Source organism: Podarcis tiliguerta (assembly GCF_965153285.1).
Source record: "Podarcis tiliguerta genome assembly, chromosome: 5".
Lineage (NCBI taxonomy): Eukaryota > Metazoa > Chordata > Lepidosauria > Squamata > Lacertidae > Podarcis > Podarcis tiliguerta.
The window spans coordinates 52,441,826-52,462,485 of record NC_139538.1 but is presented as its reverse complement, the minus strand read 5'-3'; the positions used below and the strand labels follow the sequence as shown (position 1 = coordinate 52,462,485).

Here is a 20,660-nt window from a genome sequence, read left to right as displayed (position 1 = left end):
AGGGTCCTACTCAAGAGTAGGATGAGCTCCTTACAACATCTCCCCTCCATTCAATAATGTGTTCCTCCTCTGTCAAACGGAAATTGCTTTTCTATATTGTCAATCTGGCCATCTGACTCCACAGGCCTGGAGCAGTTACCAAGCTATGCACTATTTATTTATCTTCTCTCCTTCGGGAGGAAGGGAAGAGCTAATTTTACAGAAATCACTGGTGTAAGTAGGTAAAGGATCAGCACCCACTGTGCCCTATTGAGTCAAATGCTGGGGAAATATTATAGAAACTAAATTGCACTGGGCTACTAATTGGCAAACAAAAAGTTATTAGAACACACCTGTATTTTCTGACAAACTTGGACTAGTGATCAGAAAGTCTGTCTCGCTTACATTTATTTATTAAAATCAGCTTTCCAATGAAACACTAATTTGTCATGCACATCCTCTCCTGGGTATCCCAGATGAATAAGTAGGAGTGACCTCAGAATGTTTAACAACGTTGCTTCTTTGTGGAACCTGACTCTGTATCATTTCAAATATGAAAAATTCATGGTTGCGCCCTGGAGATACTTTAAGGAAATCAGTAGAAATAATAAATTACTTTTAAAAGGGAATTTCAGTGGAGAAGGATTTGTCTTTGTCCTAGTCCAATGATACAGATAAGATAAAGATTTGCTATATATTCTTTCTTGTTGCTTTTAACGTCAAGGAAAATCAGCAGCAGTTCAAAAACTATGAGTTTTATTTTTACCACAGTCAGAAGCTTTCTGTGGAAAGCCCTGGAGAATGAACAAATTTTAAAAGTTTGTGCACACACAATTTATATCCAATAATCTGCTGATTTTGCAATTCACAATTTATTGTAATTTTATGCTGATCTTGATATCCCCATTAGTCTCGCTAGGGTATCTGCCATGAAATATACAATCCTGATACTCTGCTGATAAAGGAACATCAATTATACATTTACAAACGACCAAAGTTTGTTGAGGGATTTGGAAAGTTGAGTGTGAATGTAGATATTCAAAGGAAATGGATCCTTGCCACTGACTTACTACGATAAGCAGGTAGGAAAGAAACAAAGGCTTTAAGTGTTTCTGTGGAACCCAATAGGCTTTTTCAGTAAGCCACCAGGTGTTCTGTAAATCAAGTTCTCTTCTAAGCATAACAGGAAGTTATAGCTGCTTTTTTCTGCTTTCTCACTCAGCAGATGGCTCCCAAACCAGGGCAGGCTTACCTTTCCCTAGGCTACAGCTGTTCTGCAGTGCAAGATCTCTTGCTCATATTCACTCTGCCTATATTTAATGGCCTAAATCTCACCGAGCGTCAAGACCCTTAAACAGAGGTGCCAACTTATGCCGTAGGTTGAAGGGGCCCCAGGGTCATGGGTCACGTTACACGTGAGATGCACGAGTGTGACGTCACACACACATTGTTGGAATGAGGCTGAGCAGGGAGCCATGCTTCTAAGGCCAGCAGCTCATCCTCTCTCTTACTCGGCCTCCTTCCACAGCAGTAGCAGGAGGAGGAGCAACCAGCCACACCACCCAAGACAGCTCACCTCCCATGAGCTGGCACTGCTGTCCCCAAACCTAGATATTCTAAGGAAGATACAGAGGAAAGGAATTACACATTTGCCCCAACTAGAGGTCTTCTCGGCCCCTCCTCCGGCTCCTAGTCTGAAGATATAGCCCTTCTGCCTTTTTCAGACTCACAAACTGAACCCCAATAACATCTCTATTCCTTGCAATATCATGAATTCTGCACATACAGACTTGACGAGGCTTTTTAAGACAGCACAGTAAGCTCCTTCCAGGAGGAGTCAACTTTCCCAGCCTATTTATGGCCCTGCAGCTTATAGAAAGATATGGGTTAAAACCAGTATCAGATCACAAGTATTGCCACTCTCTGAAGATGTATTGTAGAGAGTTCTCTAGTAAGGCCCCAGGTGGAATCTACACACATATAAAAAACGCTGTGAAAATGTTTTTTAAAAAAAATAATAAAAAAAAGGTTTTGAAAAATACATGGAATTTTGCATAGCTCACTCTCGCCATCTAGTGTCACATTTGTATATTGCACTTTAAAACACATTTAAAACGTTTTACTTGCAGCTGTGTAAGTGAGTCCCAGGAAACATTACAGTTAGTGTCATTGTAATTGTAATTAGTGTCATATAGTGCTATACTGTGTCACTAAGTCTTTGCGGCTGAGGTCAGGAGTTTCCTGTTGAAATTCTGTTCTCTTTTAAGAGAGATAAACTTCTTGTTTAGCTAACTGTTCAGTGTGTCCTCACAGCTTTCCATGATAGTTTTTTTAAATATTAAAATAAAACATTTATGGGCACAGAATCAGCACATTTTTAAAATGACTGTTGCTCTTGCTGAGTTTGTCTAAGATCTACTCTGGATCAAGCTGAGTTAGAACAGTGATTTAAAACTAATTGTGTGTTGATTCTGTACCTATGAATGAAATGCATTTATTTATTTAAAAACCCTTCAGGAAAAAGTGTCATAATAATGCAAAATACTTTAAACAAAACACTGAAGAGAGAAAAATTACCTTTTCTGTCTTCAAAGTAGTGTGTGTGTGTGTGTGTGTGTGTGTGTGTGTGAATACTGGGAAAATAACCCCAGAAGAAAGGCAAATTTATAAATCCCACTTCATAGTCTAATAAAACACATTAATGTGATGGTGGGGGGTGGAGACTTTAAGATGTCAAGCAAAGCAAAGTACAATCCTATAAATGTTTATTTTGAAATAAGCCCTGCGGTGTTCAATGTGGCTTACTGTCTACTGTGTTTAGGATTGCAAACATGCACATTACAGCTTTAATAATGGAGGATGAAAAACAGTCTTGGAGGCACAGTAGATAGGAATAAACCATCACAATCCCGTAAGTATCTAAAACCAGATCATGGAGCTTAAATAGGTTTTAGCCCTTCATTCCAACCATGGGGATGAACTGAATTTCATTTACTGAAAAGATAAATAGCAATAGCTGAATACCTCTACTCAGTAAAACATATGAAGACCAATTATTCAATAACAAACCATTGAGCTAAACCACTGAGATGTCATAAGTAGCAGCCGCCATTGACCCTGTTCAGTACATTATTCATTCTGGGCCCCTGACATTCAAATATTGGGAGGGCCTCCTGTAAAAGGGCATCTTCTGTATCCATAAGGACTCTTTGTGCCTTTTAGAACCCTGCTTTTCCAGGGTTTTGAAATGTGTGGGGAGCATCCATGAACACAGAAGTCTCCCTGCTTCATACGATCACACCCCCACCCACCCCCAACTCAGAGAAGGTAACAAGGGGAAAGAGTGAGCACACTCATCCATACAGCACACTCTTATAGGATTACTCTACCCAGCAACAAAATGCCTGACCAAGGCTTCAGAATTTAATTTGTTCTGAGAAGTACCAGAACTGAACAGAGCTCAGATAAAAAAATCCACTCCTAGTGACCTCGAGTTTTCTTCATTTCAGCAGTACAATTTAGGGTGGATTGGGGGGTGTCATTTTGTTGCTGCTATCGCTAAACAAATCAGAGTCAGAAATCCTTACTGATCTAATACCAATCACCCAGGGATCTACCAGCATATCTACCTTCTGCCAGCCACTGACTTAAAAAGAAAATCTGGCCGACACAATGTGAAACCTTGCCCCACAAATTTTACTTGTGTCCAAAGATTTCCGAGAGCTTAATAAACTAGCTTCTCTTCTTATGAATTAGATAATGTTTGGTGAGCTCTTAAGGATGTGAAAAGCTCTATAGAACTGTTAAGTATCACTGTTTAAGATGTGACAGTAGTGAACCACTGAACCAAGATAGATACAGTTCAGTGAAGGGAAAAACTGATCAAACAAGCTCTTTGCTTTCCTTTTTATTGCCATCTCCCCCTTAGTAGTGCTATGAAAACAGAAGCAAGGCAAGAAGTAATGGCTTTCAACAGTAGATATGGAGACGGAGGTGAAACTATTGTCCTAATCTTAAGAGCAGGTCAGAGTTGTGCAGGGTTGGGGAATTGGACAGAGGTTGTTGGACTCCAACTCCCAACAGCATGATCAATAGTCAGGGATGCAGGAACACAAGCTTTGAAGGCTAGAGATGTGTAACACGTGGACCACACCAGGACCAGGTTCATACCCTGCGAAGTTGTTCTTTTTCTATTGCTTGAGCCCTTACCAATCACTGTGTGGCTTACCAGATGACTCACACACCAGGAGTGTATGATAACCATGCATTTACTTCAAAATAATTCACAAATAAGCATTCTTACAGTAAATGATTTTCCCCCTGTTGTAACCAAGTCTGCTTGGCTTCTTGGAAGCAAGCAGCTTCAGCGATCCACATGGTAACTCAGCAGCCTGGGTGCTTTTACCCTCCAAGTAGGTCAGCCAGCCTGGAAGATGAGGCAGAGCACAACCCCGGCTTGCAAGCTGGAGCTTGACAACTGTAGCAGGGTCAGGATTACCCGCCGGTTCTTCCGTAGCAAACATCCTGTTCCACTTGAGGTGTCCTGCTGCCCACAGTGTTCTCTCTCACCTTGCCCAGCATCTGATGCTGGTGGTCGAGAACTGGATTGTCACCTCACTAGAAAGGGCTTAACTGAACGCATTTACTGAAAGAACAATGGGGGTCACATTGCAGAGTACTGCTCCATCCAAGGGGAGATCCTGATTGTCAAAGGATCCTCTCTTCCAAGAAGGAGCTCTAATAATAATAATAATAATAATAATAATAATAATAATAATACATTTATTGTCATTGTACAACCTGTGTACAATGAAATTAAAGAGCCTCCCTCCCCCCACCACCACTCAATCTCTTATCGAACAACGCACCACCTCGCAAGTCAATTTCACGATGTTATTTTCCGTTCAACAACCTAACAGCCCACGGATAGAAGCTATTTTTCAGCCTGTTGGTACGGCTGATTATACTTCTATATCTATAGAAGATTAGAGAGGTGATGGCCGGGGTGTGAGTCATCCCTGAGAATTTTTCTCGCTCTCCTGAGGCAACGATCCCTTGCGATGCCATCTAGCGGACTCAAGGGACAGCCCATGATATCATGAGCTGTATTCACCACCCTCTATAGAGGCTTTCTGTCTGTGGCTGTCAGGCCAGCATACCACACTGTGATACAATATGAAAGGACACTTTCTATTGTGGACCGGTAAAAGGAGTTCATCAGTTGTTGTTTAACATTATTCTTTCGCAAAACCCTGAGGAAATGGAGTCTCTATTGGGCCTTTCTTACCACCTGAGTAATGTTGATTTTCCAATCCCAGGAATTTAAAGGAGACTCTCTCCACACAGCCCCCCCAATATACAATGGGGCAGGTTCCCCTCTCTTCTTCCAGAAGTCCAACACCATCTCCTTTGTCTTACTAATATTTAGGTACAAGTTATTCTCTAAGCACTATGTAGATACTTTTTGAACCTCCCCTACAGGTGCACAATGGGATGAGGCCCCTTCTCAACAGTTGCTGAACACATGTCTTTTGGGAGTTATGACCAGCCTGGGTTAGGATATAGGAGCACAGCGGAGGGGCTGCCTATGAACTGTGAATGAGGCAGAGATAGTAGATGGGTTGGAGCTCCTTTAATTTCCTTGATCAAACCCAATGGGGTGGGTGAATGAGTGAAGGACAGACTATCCTTTTGGGGCACCTCTATTGTTGCTTGGGCCAGTCCTTGCATTTTTCTTTAGTGGGTTTGCTAACAAAATTCAATCTGCCTTGTATTCATTTTCTCATCCCAAGTGTCAGGGACAGGCTGCCGGTTTTGGTGATGAAGGAAAACATTCTGCGCATGCATAGGCACTGTTCTTAACTTTTGTTGTACATACTCCAGAGCTCAGCCTGACAACAAATCTAGGGCTGCTAAACCCTTCTGTCATTTAAATTCCACTATCCAAGAAACACATCTTCTCCCACAGTGCTGATCTGAGGCAGTGGGAGTGGGGAGAGGAAGATTTACTAGAAGGGTATCTGGATATCTGGAATTTTCCTGTATATCTCAGTAGAATCCTGCAACACAACTACATGGGAATAGGCACCATTAAACTTGGGGGGACTAATTTTGGAGAAGAGATCATACATTGGTGGAGTAAATCAAAGGAACTTCTGATTAAATATGCATAGGACTGGACTGAAAGCTTCATTTCAGTCTCCCAAGCTGCTCTGTTTTTTTAACCATGCCTAGAATTAAAATGCTGAAGATCTAGAGAAGAGTTTTCAAAACACATTGTTCTCCTTGTGGGTTAATTCAAAGCAGGTGGTTTTATAGCCTTTAGAACTAAATGAAAATCATCATTCATATTAGTGGTTTAAATTACAGAAAGGCAAAGGTAATTCATTGAAATGCCCTAATGTAGGGGAACTATAAGCTTCACTCTTGGTAGTCAAATCTGAAGACAATAGCAGCTTCAAAGCAGTCACTCTCAATAGGAAATTAGTTTCTACTGCAAAGATGGCTTCATACAGCTACATACATTTTGTCGTCAAAACACTGATTTCAGGAAGGCATATAAATATGGCTCGATGGTTCGTACAAATGCTTTTGTTTCACCACCCCTTTCCCCCCTCTCTCTGTGTTTTTCTTGTATCTGCACATTTCCTTTGCTCCTCCAGTACATCATCTTAAATTTAAGCACTTGTGGTTCACTGAGTTGTGCTTCGTGTCACAGATATGTCATTCTTGATAGTACAAGAGGAGAACAACATCCAACAAAATTACCAGCCATGTGACTGTTATTGACTAAAATCCAGATCCTCCAGCTTATGCACTTCAAAGCATGCTTCTGAATACGGAAGGGTAACATTTTCTTCCTTTGCAGCTGCGAAAGGCGGCAGGGAGCCATCTCTTTACAGGTCTGAAATTGGCAGACCATGTCTTGTCCAAGTTCACAGTTCAGAGTTTTGTTCAGTTATTAGAAATCACAAGATGGAGATTGCAAAAATAAAAAGTAACTGACAGCAGCGGTGCCAAGGAGCAGTCTCAGAGCCAAGTCCTCCTTATTTATCTACCACAGTAGAAAAGGTCGATGATGTTGTTTTGCAACAGAATGAATTACATTTCTCATTGCAAGTGAAAAACATGCACTTGATGGCACTACAGCCTCCCCACAATACAAAATTGCAATGGAAATCGATTGAAACCAAAATTCAATCAACAGGTTCAAAAGGAAACTGGCCACTTTTTCGACTGGGTGCAACAATGTAGCACACTCACATTATAACTGAACATCCAGACATTCACATGGAATAGAAAAGATGGAGACATAAAATGATAATACCCAATTTATTTGCAGAATCCGTTTCACAGTCTTGTCTCAACAAGAGCCCTTGGCAGCTTCGTTGTTGAAGGGTTACTGAAAAATGACAACAAGGAAGATGAAATTGATGGTGACTTATTGACAAGGATGTGGAAAGTGCCGAAGCAGCAGTGACTGGTACCCAATACAGCTGGTGAGGTGGAAGGCAGGAAGCCCACCAGCAGATGCAGCCAGACCAGCAAGGAAGGGCTGGGCCATGGGAAGTATGGTAGTCTGGAGCAAGTCCGGAGTTGGGAGCCAGGACTCTGGATCAAAGAGCAATCAAAGATCAAACCAGGAAGCAGAACCAAAGTATTACTAGGATCCAATGGAGAACATGCAGGCAAGGGGGGAGAACAAATCAGGATTCAAGGAAAGATCAGAAATGCAGAGATATGCCAGGGCTTAGGCAGAGTTTGCTGCTCAAGCAAGACACAGATGAAGAGGGGAAGCCTTTTATACCTTTTTCCTGCAAGGAAAAAACAATGATCAGCCAGCGTAGTGGGAAGTGGGGGGCAGTTAAGAAGGTTTCTTCATGCATTTCAGTGGTTTACCACATGAGGCAGCCACACATGTCCTTAAGCTGCTCTTGACAGGAAGCTGGGCAAGAATTTCATCACCTCTGAAAACAGGAACAGAAGAGCTGTAGAGCGCACTCAGCTCCACTCTAATCCAGGGTCATCGAGTGACTCAACCATAACATGACATTAGAGATTGGATGGTCATTGGTTAGTCATGATTTAGTTTAGATTCCTGCATTGCAGAGGTTGGACCAGATGAGCCTTGGGAATCCTTTCCAATTCTACAAGTCTATGATTCATTCCCCGCAAAGACAACCATAGCACAAATGTAGCAAATGGTTCAGCAGTTTAGTTACTCCTTGCAGACAGCAGAGTTCAGAACAGATAAGAGAACAGTCAGGAACATTAATCTGTCATTAGCAGGATGCCCACCAAATGTTGACGATGCCTGTAGTTTTAAACATAGGCCACCTTTCCATTGTAATCTCAGACTTTCCAAGCATGTAAATACAGGGAGGGCAGACAGAGAGAATCAACTTCCTGGGATAAAAACAACCCTTAAGATATGTTTGTCCTTCCTGCTCTTCTTAAGTGGGTATTTCATTTGGGAGGGCTGTCACCAAACTGCCTTTGCCCCTTCCCCTTCCTTGCCATCTTTCTGACAGTCCACACTGGTCAAAAGACAGGTGCACAGACATCTGGAAATCATATAAAATTGTTCTGGCTTCTCAAGGAGACTGTTTCAAGAAAAAGTTGTATCTGAGGCACCAAAAATCTTTCTGCAGAGGAACCCCAATTCATTGTCCATCAAGTCATATCAGGAAGAGCTTGAGACAAAATTACTCTGTCTGCATTAAATACATAATCTTCTGAAGATCAATTGCCTGCGCTGTTGGATGGTCTATTTTCTACTCCCCACCACAATTTCGTGCCAATATAAAAGCTTTAATCCTTTCTGCTTACTTAGTACTAATGCTACTTCTTAAATCACCAGTTGTTTGCTGGTACCTTGAAGTACGTAAAAATGGCATGCTCCATGTTGAGGAGGCTTGCAATAGTAAATGAGAGCCACCGTCACACACACACCCTGCAGAAAACACCCGCATTGAGATTAAATATAAATAAGGTGAGAGACAGGACCAATTTGATGAACTTTTGCATCATCATACAGCAAAGGTGGGACAGAAGAAAACACGTTCGTATCTTTGTTTCTCACGGGGACTGAAATGTAGGATTCTATCTATAGTCATGAGTGAATGCATTTGTTATGCCACCCACAAAGGACAAGTCTGGGTTACCAATAGCTGATTAAGTCTTAACTGACGTAGGATTACACAGATTTAATATAATAACTATTCAATAATAATAATGTACATGTCTATACAGATTACATCCATATCACCCCACAGATAAACACATGTCTCCAAGGGATGCTGTTAACAAGATATTGCTTCTAAAGCACAATCCAATTACCCTGAATGACATTTCTACTGTGAATTACCTCACAATCAGTGAAGATCTCAAGCTATGATAAAATGGCCCTGAAAAGATGTTGTTCTTAATCAACACGTGAAACAATTTTTAATGTTAGACAATGTCACCTTAATCAACACTAGATCCCAGTCATGGCTGCAGTAGCCAAATCTGAAAAGTCACAAAATAGCATTCTTTTTATGAATGCCATCTCACCAAAAAGCTAATTGCGACCATGCAAAGGCATGCATGGTATGTAGGCTTTTTTGCAGTTTGATAATGGCTGGCAGCCAGGAAATCAAGAGCTAAATTTGTGACTCAACTATGATTTTTTTTTTCTATTGTTTATTTTTTGCATTCTGTTTTGTTATGGCTTTTAGCTAAGCAAATAAAATTATTCCTACCTAATGACAACCATGCCCCACCTTGTCACTGTTGTATTTTTAAAGTCCATGCATCTGATAAGCAGCCATGTTTCTTTTTTTTAAAAAAATACACCCAAATCTACTTCAAGTGTTTAATGAGCAGACACTTTGTTCCAATTTGTATCTTGCAATCCAGATAAATATATTTATATGGTATCAGGTATACAAGATACAAAATGTAGAAACCAAGCTCACAAATCAATGCAGAGAACATAATAAAATACAGTATATATCAATGAGTTCACAGAAATACAATATGAGACACCTTCAAAGACTTGCTGGAACAATAACATTTTATTATTTAGCCATTTTTATTAACACTTAGCTAATGCCTAAAACACATTGCAGATAGTGCCAGCCTGATTCCAGTGGACACAACGTTCCATAATCTCAGTAGCCACAACTCTGCATGCACATTTCTAGTTAGTGATAACATGACATTACAAGAGCAGTCAATCATGCCTCAGTGATGGACCATAAATGTAGTGCAGGGATATAAAAAGTAAGGTGGTCCTTTAAATACCACAAAACTATGAAGAAGCCATAAACTTCACTCTGACTTTGTGCTGTGTCTAGTCTAACAGCAAAAAATAGTGACACTCTTCAAAAGGAACATTTTGATTTAGCATCACTGCAAGCCTTATTCAGGCATTATGGTCTCCACAAGTAGAGATCTGCTTTATACACTTTCAGCAGTACTAAACCATGTAGAATTAGTGGTCTGTGTTCCTCTGCCGACATCTGCCTTGAGGTTCCACGTTAAAACTGAACCTTTGTTTAAGCAGGTTCTAGATCATGCAATCTCCCCTCAACTTCTATTATCCATATCGCATCCTCACTGTCATTCATTTTAACATCATAACACCATATCTAAGTTGTCATTTTGGTGGTGTGATTCATCCCACCCCCCTGTCTAAAGTCTGGATGTTCAACCCTATATTTCATCCTACAGCATCCAGCATGCTACATGCAAACAGGTGGCTACAGAAGGTCAGAAACTTAATAAAATAAAAGCATTGGGTGCTGACATGCTGCATAACATCAGTTGATCCAGCTAGCTCAATGGGTCTTCAAGGTGATGATCAAACCTGGGACTTTTTGAATACAAAGCTTAGACGCTACCACTGAGCAATAGTTCTTCCCCTTTGGGAGTTAATTGTTTTTGTGCACCATCCCATCACAATGCCACTTCCAACCCCAGATACAACATCAGCTAAAGTGAGGAAAGGAGTTCAGTAGCCCTACTTTCCTTTCCATCTCCTCCTCTAGATGGGCAAGAGTTCTCATACAATAAAACTCACATGAACCCTCATAACCTAATGGGGGAGGGATTCCCCTTCTGGTTTTGCCCATAGATCAGAGATGGGGAACCTCAACTTGAAGACCAAATGTGGTCCACCAGACCTATCCAGCTGGTCCTCAGGACTCTCCCCAGGCACACAACCTTTATCCAAGCCACACCTTCATTGGTCTGCCAGGCTTTGCATCCTCCTTGAATGTTCTTGCCTAGCTGCAATGTACTCTTGAAATCCACAATTTCTCTTAGCTTCCCTGGTTGAAGAATAGAAAGGTGTGTGCGAGTGTGTGTAGAAATTAAACCTACTGTACAAAAGTAAGATGTACTTTTGTTCCTCCACCTGCTTTTGCTTCTGGCCCTGCCTACCTCAGGCATGCAGTCCAAAAGGTTATCCAGAATGGAATGCACACCTTGATACCAAAAAGGTTGCCCCAACAGAGATGGACAGAGAACAGGAGGATCTGGCAGGCTTTTTCTCTCCAAGAAAAGGCAGGAAAGGGAACCAGGATTGCAAAGCAATCTACTTTATCTCTTGTGTCTGCTTGTGGGGAAAAAACACCATTACTCAAAAGAGTAAAGCGGGGATGCAGATAGATATTCAACTATTTACTGGGCACAGAAATGTCTAGCTATGACTCTGAATTACGTCTGAATCGACCTGCTAGGTCAAACATTCTGCCTTCAAAAGCCTTCACTTCATTCTGCCTTCAAAAGCATACACTTATCTTACCCCTGATTTGAACCATCATTAGGCTACTTAAGCTATCTAACTTCAGTAGCAGAACACCCTGGAGGATGAGGTAACCTTCACCATTTGATATTTCTAAATGCAAAGGAGTATTCACTTACTCAAATTTTAATTAGGTTATTAATTACTCATTTATCAAGTACAGCTGATGCCATCTCAAACAATTGCTTGCAGTTTTATTACTTTTATGAATGCCATACTCCCACTCTAACTCAAATACGTGTCACACCCCAGTGCTCTGCAATAACTTAGGCCCAAGAGTTTTCATCACTTTGAAATAGCTGGAGATTGCTACTCAAGTCCAGCCAGGGTCATTCACATGCAAAAACCAGTCTGAATCTTGAGTGCTGGATGCTCACAAAAGAGAGGCATGGTGAGGAAAAAAAGCTAGTCCCATGAGTGTGCACAGGCATTCAAGGTTATTATGTGCTCTGCACATCACCCTTGCACTGCACTACTGTTGGTGCTCTGGAGAAGTGGAAGTACTATAAATATAGGTACTGTCCATTGTCCTGAAACAGGGCATCAATACTGTCCTACTGGACAGCACCCATTCTTGGCTGTACTGCAAGGAAAGGCAGACTATTGGGAGAATTTTATGCACAACACAAAGAAAATAGCCCATTACAGCACTGGTGTTTGCTATCACAGTTAAAGAACATGGCCAGGATACTATATATGCAAAACAGATGGCTCTTTTACTGTTATCTGATTATCAACTGAATTCCTGTTAAAGATGATCTGGTGGGACAAGTTAACTTTTCTGCCTGTACTTATTTTTCATTCATTAAAGCTAGAACCAATGAACACAGGATGTCTCTCTTATGTGGTTTAAAGTGCCAGACTCTGGAAATGTATTTGGAGTAATAGATACCTTAGAAAACCAGTAATAATTTGCAAATCCCTTCTCATTAAAATCAATCTTTTGATCCAGCAATGAATTTGATTACCTGGCTTGATAAAAATTCTATTTTTCTTTCTCCACTTTCATCCAACTTTAGTATTCAAGGAAGAGTGGAGTTTATTCCCATGAATACAGAATGCAAACCTGACAGCATTTGCCCCAGATGAACCAGCAACTCTACGACATCGTCACAAAGAACAAAAAGAGTTTCACCAACTCTCCCCCTTCTCCTGAGAAAAGTGCAGTTTCAGTTCCTGCAGCCTTGGGGGGGGGGGGAATATTAGAACTGTGGTTCATGGTTCACTTTTTCAGGTAGCACATCAGACCTATGGGGGAAGATAAGGAAAACTAAGAGAAATGGGGTTGTCTTTTAAGTTACCACTACAGTGATGAGGATTTCATAGAAATGAACACCATGAAACTGGTTTCTCCTGTTGTGGGAATAACATTAGACAATAGTGGCCCACAATACAAGAAAGACGAACTCATCGCCATTTTGCTGACCCTTGGTAAACCCCACTGGAAAAGTATTGTTTGGGAACTAGTTCCACAGCCATTATTATGCTACTCTGGGAACTGGAGTTCCAACAGCATTGGGTGGGCCCCAGCTTCTGCACTCCTGCAATAGTCTATCCTTGCAACAAACCATGCTTTGTCATGACATGAATGCACTACTTCAGTGATCTAAAATGCGTTCCTGTAATCAGTATGATCACCCTCTTGCTTCTAGGGAAGGGAATTATCAGGACTTTCTTGTGCCCTGGTAATTAATTTCTGGCAGAGGTGAGATGTCTTTTCCACCAGGACTTACTTTCTGGTCGAACGTTCAGTTTCATAGCCATTCTGCTACACTAGCTCACCCCAGACCCTTCTACTAAACACAAACACATAAAACATAACAGAGGATTGTAGCAAAATGCATCATACTAGCATAAATCTGTGAGTAGTTCCCATGGTGGTTAGCACACATGGAAATCTTATCACTTGCCAGCAGGAGTCCCACTGAAAGTACTCCTGACAAATACAATTCCATCTTTATTTGACTCTTTTATCACAAATCAACTAACAACCAAGCTTCCACAACATCTATTGTAATTATCATTAAAATCATGTTGCCTGAATCCATGCCTAGTCGTTTCCATAATGAGGGCATCCAAGTATGAATTCTGGTGCTGTTCTGTATTTTATCAGCCTTACCAATTTATGTGGGACAACATTTATGGAGCAACAGACTAACTGCTTTAACATGAAGATGTCACATTTATCAAGCATTATTCATCTCTCTCTCTCTCTATATATATATATATGCATAGAAGGGGGGCAATGTGCTTTTGAAACCTCATTCAGCTAACACTCTATCAGCAACAATACAAATCCCAATGACTTTTGCCTTTTAGAAGGGAGTGGCATTGCATTTTTCTGTGCTACCAAGCTCCAGCAACAGATACACCAGGCACTTAAATTCCCTCATCATTATTTTCATCTATTCAATGGGAATGTTTCCTTGTCAAGAGAGTGGTGGCATTTTTGTGCTGTCAATTGACAAATGTATTCTTTTAAAATATTTATAGTCCACTCTCCATCTGGAGCTATCTGGGCAAGTAAACAATAAAATCTATTTAAATAAAAAATACAAGACCATAACAATTATGAGCAGAATACAATACCCTGAACAATTAATCACAGAAATGGAAAAAGAAAACTGCAGTTCCAGCTGGGTATTAATAACTTACAAAAGCCAGAGTGAAGAGCCAAGTTCTAAGCTGTGTCTGAATGAAACAAGTATAGGCACCTGCTGAATTTCAGAGGGGAGAGTTCCACAGTCGGGGTAGAAGGTTTATGAACATAACATAATGGAACAGGTGGGAAATCAGTTAAAAGGAGGAAGCTTCTTGGTAATATTATATGCTTTGGATGTAAAAAGTAGCAGATTCAAATCCTGGTATCTCCAGGTAGGAGTGCAACTAAGACTTCAATGTGAAATGGTGGAGAGTTCCTGCCATTCCGTGCAGTCCAGGGATGCAGAAATGTTTTCAGCTCAGGGGCTGTATCACCTCAAAGAGAGCCTCCTGAGGGTGGGGCCAGCAGCAAAAGTGAGCAGAGAAACAGATATGTATAGGAGGCTACATTCCAGCCATGCAAAAGTCAGATTTTTCTACAAACATGTTCACACGCACCTCTCCATTCAGTAAGCAAGAGGCATCATCACAATACATCAGCCAAGCAAAAGCAGGGAAGTAGAGCATGGGGTAAGGCTGGTGGAGTGAATGGCCTGTCCTACCAGACAAAGAAGCTTGGAGCACCACATTCAGCCCTGGGCCTGATGTTCCCAACTCCTGGTGTAGACAATAGACCAATGTTCTAGCTCAATATCAGGCAACTTCCCTATGGACAAGCCTCAGCTCTCTAAGAAACAAACAGATTCAACCTGGAGAAGCCCCCATTCAAGGCTCCTTCTTTTAGGCAACTGCAAAATTTTCACTGAATAGACCACAACCCTCCAGCCCACAGCCAACCATGACGGGGAATCTCCTAGTTCAGAAGCTATCAGCCATTGATGTGCAACAAAGTAGTCGAAAGTTGTTGTACCAACATTTTCAGCCAGTTCTGGAAACATCAGATGGCATGATCATCAATGTTAATTAAAAAGCAATCAAGCTGAACAAAAGATGGTAATCTCTACATTTGCCAGTACAGGGTAAACTTTTGTCTTACACAGCATGTTAACCAGCTCATGTTTTTTTAAAGAACTGAGAATAACTACAAGCCTTCTATCTAAACTCAAGACCAACAGAACTGGAAAAGCATGAAACATCTCAGAAAGTATAGCCCCAACCCCAAGTTGTTCACTTTAATGCAGCAACAGTCTTGCTCCCCGATTAAGAATTTTGCCACCTTCCATTCTTCTGAAGTAACTCTAGTCTCACCTTCAATGTTAACAGGAGCATATTCTCTGTGGGTAGCCAACAAACCTTTGCATGCTGTTGAACTCCATCTCCCATCAGCCCCAGTCAACACAGTCAGAGGATTTCCCCTTTTCTTCAGCTGGGTTGAAGACTGTAGCTGTTTGATCTGTCCTCCCTTATACTGCATCCCAATCTTGAACTCATTCACTCCCATTTAGAAAAGGATATCTATGCCTGCATGCAACCATGCTTATCTCATCTGGAAAGGACTCGGTGGATACATCTGATGCTTCCAGGAATCACTGATGGGCAAAGTGCCAGCTTGTGGGAAGAGAAAGCAACAGCTTTAAGCATGCCCCACCTAGAGGTGTTCCTCACAGCTTCTGACCAACAACAATCTATCTCTCCCTATATGCAGTATAGAATTTGCTGGCTGGTGTCAAAGAGTTGAATGGGAATCTTTTTGTCCCATGTTTTGATTGACCTGGAAGAATGGCTTTTGGTTTTTTTCTGCTCTGAAGACTGACCGTTAGTGAGGGGCCCAAGTTAAATAGGTTGGGTTGTATTTGATGGCTTGGCAGGTATGTGCAGGAACAGGTAGGCACCCCGAGACATTTTTGCAGGTGAATGGTGATTCCTGAGGCTTGCACTCAGGGCTGTGAGACCCAGGAGCACCATATGAATCATTTGGGGGGGGGGGTAACCTGTATCACTCACTCAGAGCTACGAGGCACCAAGGAGAGATGAGATAGGAAGACTTTCCTCCTCACTTGAAAGGTGTGGCCAGGGGGCTGGGGGATATATTTCACTACTTCTTTCCTTGGCAGGGGAGTTTCATCCAGTTATATCTGCTTTATTTCCCTGTTAGAAGTATTGAAGATTATCCCCACATATGTTTTCCACCCATTCAGATCCTACAGTGTAGCAAATGAAAGTGACCCTAGTTAAACCCCACACTTGGTGTCTTACTACACTATTTACATGTTTCCGCACACAACCAACTGATGTGGTAGCCAATCCAAGCTGGAACATTAATGTTTGCTTTTCCTCTCATAGCCTACAGTACAATTCTGTGAAGATTTCCCTGCATTGGGTTTTCTTATGGGGCATTTCAAACTGCAACCTTTTTAACACCCCATCTGTCATTTTTAGTGGTACCAGAGGGAGGTCTTTTTTTAAAAAAGCAGAAGGGGAGATCCCACGGAAAGGGAGTCTTTCTCCTCCCTCTCATCAGTTTTGGCTCGTGTGCTCAGCAACCAGGCAGGACTATTCTGAATATTTAACTGAAAGCATGCACACTATTTTGTAACGTATTGATTGGCCTAATAAAAACCCCTAATGTGGAGTTTTATTATGGGCCAACACCACTCCCTTTGCTTTCTCTATAGTCAAACAAATATTCTACTGACACAGAGAACAGAAATCACAAAATGTGCACTGCAAATCCTTCCAGGCTTAGCAGCATAAAAGTGAACACTTTCAGCATGCACAAACTTAATAAAAAGTTGATCCAAACAAAATTGTACCGTAAGCTTTTCTGATCAGTGTATCTGGAGGGTGAAGGCTGGTATTAACAGGCAAAGGAGGGAGTACGGAGAAATCTCACATCCAGTCATTGGAGCAAGCCCTTAATGTTACTTTGGAAGCTCCTTAAGGTAGCCTTGCTGAACGAAACACTTGTGAGAAGTTATTTAAACAGATTTGCGTTGTTCTTTTACTTTGTGCTGAATACATGCTCTTCAAATCCTTAGTCCATGCTGCAGGTTTCAATGGAAAGGAGAATCCCAAGTATGATCATAAGGGTTACCAACTGCTGTGTGGCATTTCAAGGCTGTAAAGTGAAAGCCAAGTGTGTTCCCTATGGAGGGGAAATATCTGCTACATAATATTTTTTTTTCCTTAGAGAAAGGTGGCTTGCCTCTTCTAAGAAAGGTGGAGTACAGAAGGGTGAGTTTTTGTTTAAAAACAAGAAATGTGACAAATCATTAATAAATGCACACAAGATTCCTTTTTTAGCTCCAGAGTCCCTTTGAGCAAAATAGACCCTGCACCATTTTTAAGTTATGTTACATAACATGTCCTCCTCCACCCTGCAAGGAAAAAAAAGACAAAACAAGGCACCAAATACAGCTGATTCACTTTCTTTTTTAAAAAAAGATGAGAATCGGCAACTGTTTTCTACTACTTCCAAGCTACAGCATGCACTACAAAAGCCAAACACTTGGTGGAAATTACTCAGCACAAGTGTCCAAGATCCTTTACAGTTATCAAACATGCAACACTAACATAAGCGTCCCAGCCAATTAAGAAGCAGCAGTGGTGCAGGGAGGCTGTGGAGGCAGCAGGACAAAAACCTGTTTTCTTCTGTCCCAAATCACAGTCATCTTTCTCCCTCTTGTCAGCTTCCAGCAAAAGGCAGGAGGAACCTATTCAGCAGATTCCTGGCACAGGCAAGGAGGAGAGAACAGAGCATATAAACCAAGCCTCACTGCAGCACCTGGCCTCTCAGGTCAAGATGCCTTGATGTTGTTCAACTGGTAAAAGGAAGCATGTTTTTTCTATCCTTGGTGGAGTGAGGAATTGAAACAAACAACTCTGCTAGCAACCTTGGTGCTATTTATCACTTTCTGTACATTATTATTTTTTTGACACTACAAGCCTATGCATGACTACTCAAAAAGTAAGTCTCACTGACGTCAACGGGACATATTCTGGAGTAAGCAGCCATAGGGCTGCCACCTTACAGCATGTTGGGAAAGGGCTGCAGCTTAGGGTTAGAGCATGCAGAAGGTCCTATGTCTAATCATGGGCATCTCCAGGGAGGGCTGGTAAAAACCCTGGAGAGCTACTGCCAGTCAGTGAAGGCAGTACTGAACTAGATGGACCAATGGTCTGACTCAGTATAAGCCAGCTTCCTGTGTTAACTCGGAAGTTAGTGCCACTGGGTTCAGCAGGGCTTACTCCCTTGTAAGTGGGCATAGGATCGCAACCGAAAGTTAGAATGAGGAGAAGAGAAGGAACAGAAAAGTTGAAGCAGGTTGAGGGAGAATAGAAAGTATGGATAGGATACTAAAGTGAGCCACTAACAATGAATTATTTATTTTTAACGGAGCAAAATTTAAACAAGCCATAGAACAAACACAGTGCTAGTCATGGGGCTTACTTTTGGGGAGACAGGCACCGGATTGCACTGTAAGTGAAGCAGAGAAAGGCACAAATATTGAGGAACAAAAAAGGGATTTCTCCTGGTGTTGATCCCCTCCTCCCCTTCTAAACCATTCCCAGCAGATAATGAACAGAACTTATACAGAGGGACACTTTGCAGCCACACGTTGCAATCATGTTCCATTATCTAGATGGTGCTGTTTTACAAATTCTTCAGAATTATTAATTTTCACGAGAAGAAGAAAATATTTTATTTCTTTTCCCCCTGTGGAACAAACTGCACCAACCAATGGCCGGTTGTGTCAATGTTTTACTGTTGGGAGCATTTTAACACCCCTCCCCTCAGGCAGCGTTCGGAGTGAAAAACACGTTCTTTGCGGCAGGATTCGTTTGTGCCAAGGCTGCCTGTTTCCAGTGACAGGACTTAACTCTGGAGCACGCAGAGGTGTGATAGAGAAAGGTGTCTGAGCGCGTGCAGAGTGCATTTCTTTTCCTACCGTGCGACCACAAGCAGACTTCGCATATTGGGCGGGGGGGGGGAGGTATAGAGAAAGACTTTTAAGTTAAAAGAGAGGGTACCCTTTGGTTAGAGTAAGGCTTTAAGGGGAGGCAAGTTCATTTTGGGAAGCTTTCAGTACCGCAGGTCCTCCCTGCCCACCTTGACAGGTAGGGCGAGCAGCTGGAGCCTCTCCCTCCTGCAGCCACAGATCTCCCAGGTTGGCAGCACCCAAAGGCCATCTAGTCTATCCCCTCCCCTCCAACTCTCCCCGGTTCTGGCAACGGAGCTTTTTTTAAAATAAATAAATAAATAAATAAATAAATAATCGGTTGGTGCGCGCTGGCGAGGCAACCGCCGTCTAGAGGAAACTTCCTGGGCTACTTACATGAAGACGCCGAAGAGAAGGACCCGTATCCCCACCTCCAGAGCGAGGTCCCACATGGCTCGGTCCAAAGAGAAGACGGGCTTTTGGGGGGGTGATGGTGGTGTGGAGGCAGGTGAGAGGTCCGATCCACTCGGCCGGCGGCTGCTTCACCACCTTGCTTTTAATCCCATGGAAAGAGGCAACAGGGAGGTGAGAACCTCAGCCCAAGCGCGGCGTCTCTCCGGAGCCCGAGAGAGAGCCCTCCGTGGCCAGCCGAGTCCAGCGCGGCGCTCCGAGTCCATGCCAAGCGCCAGCCAAGCGCCCGGGAGTGCAGCCTGCGCCCTAGACGGCAGCCGCGACTGCGGCGACGGCGCGCTGGCCTCTTGGAGCTGCTGCTGACTCTCCCGCGCTGCCCACCCGACGCTGCTGCTCTTCGCCTTCTGGCCGGGACTCCCTTTCCTCTCGCAGTCTCGCTCCAAGCACGCCTGGCAGGAGAGACGCCTTTCGCTTCCGAGAGCAGTCTGGGCTGAAGGGATCCTGGGGGGTTTCCATGCTCCTCCCCGTCGAGGAAAACTATCTGTTGCCTGCCTCTAGTGGTCCGACGCTCTCCTGCCTCTCCGCCTCCCGCCCACCAGCTCGGGAGATTCCCCTCTGGCAGGATCTCCTTGGCTCTCTTGATCAGCATCCGGAGTTGCCCATTTTCGCCCAGAGAGACGCGTTACCCAGGAGCGAAATGCCAACGCTCATTCAGTGTGTAGTACGGCGTGAAAAATCACCCGTTATGTTTACGGGGTTGCAAGGTGGTGGAATAAGGGCTAACGCTCCTGTCAAACTTGTGTAGCGCAGCATCACAGGCAGAGATGGAGCAGGTAAAGCTTTCAGCAGGCAGGCATCAGGAAAGCTTTCTTGGATGAATGGTTTGCTTTCTGTTCCCCTGACACAGAAGCCCCGCCAGGAAGAGATTTAAATAAGGCAAAAATCTTTCAGAAGTACCCCCCCCCCAAAAAAAAATCCCCAATCAGCATTTATTTATT

General features: G+C 42.6%; 1 protein-coding gene across 2 annotated transcripts in view; it reads right to left on the bottom strand.

The window, feature by feature from the left end:
* The window catches only part of PLPP4 (phospholipid phosphatase 4), an 89,724-nt gene extending 69,327 nt beyond the window's left edge, over nucleotides 1-20,397 (bottom strand). Inside the window, exon 1 of one of the 2 annotated variants that reach the window (XM_083439753.1) lies at nucleotides 19,648-20,397. In XM_083439753.1, the coding sequence (XP_083295879.1) occupies nucleotides 19,648-19,703 (56 nt within the window). In that variant the 5' untranslated portion in view covers nucleotides 19,704-20,397. The remainder of the gene's footprint in view (nucleotides 1-19,647) is intronic. The other variant, XM_083439754.1, reaches the window with a different exon arrangement.
* Between the last annotated feature and the right edge of the window lie 263 nt (nucleotides 20,398-20,660).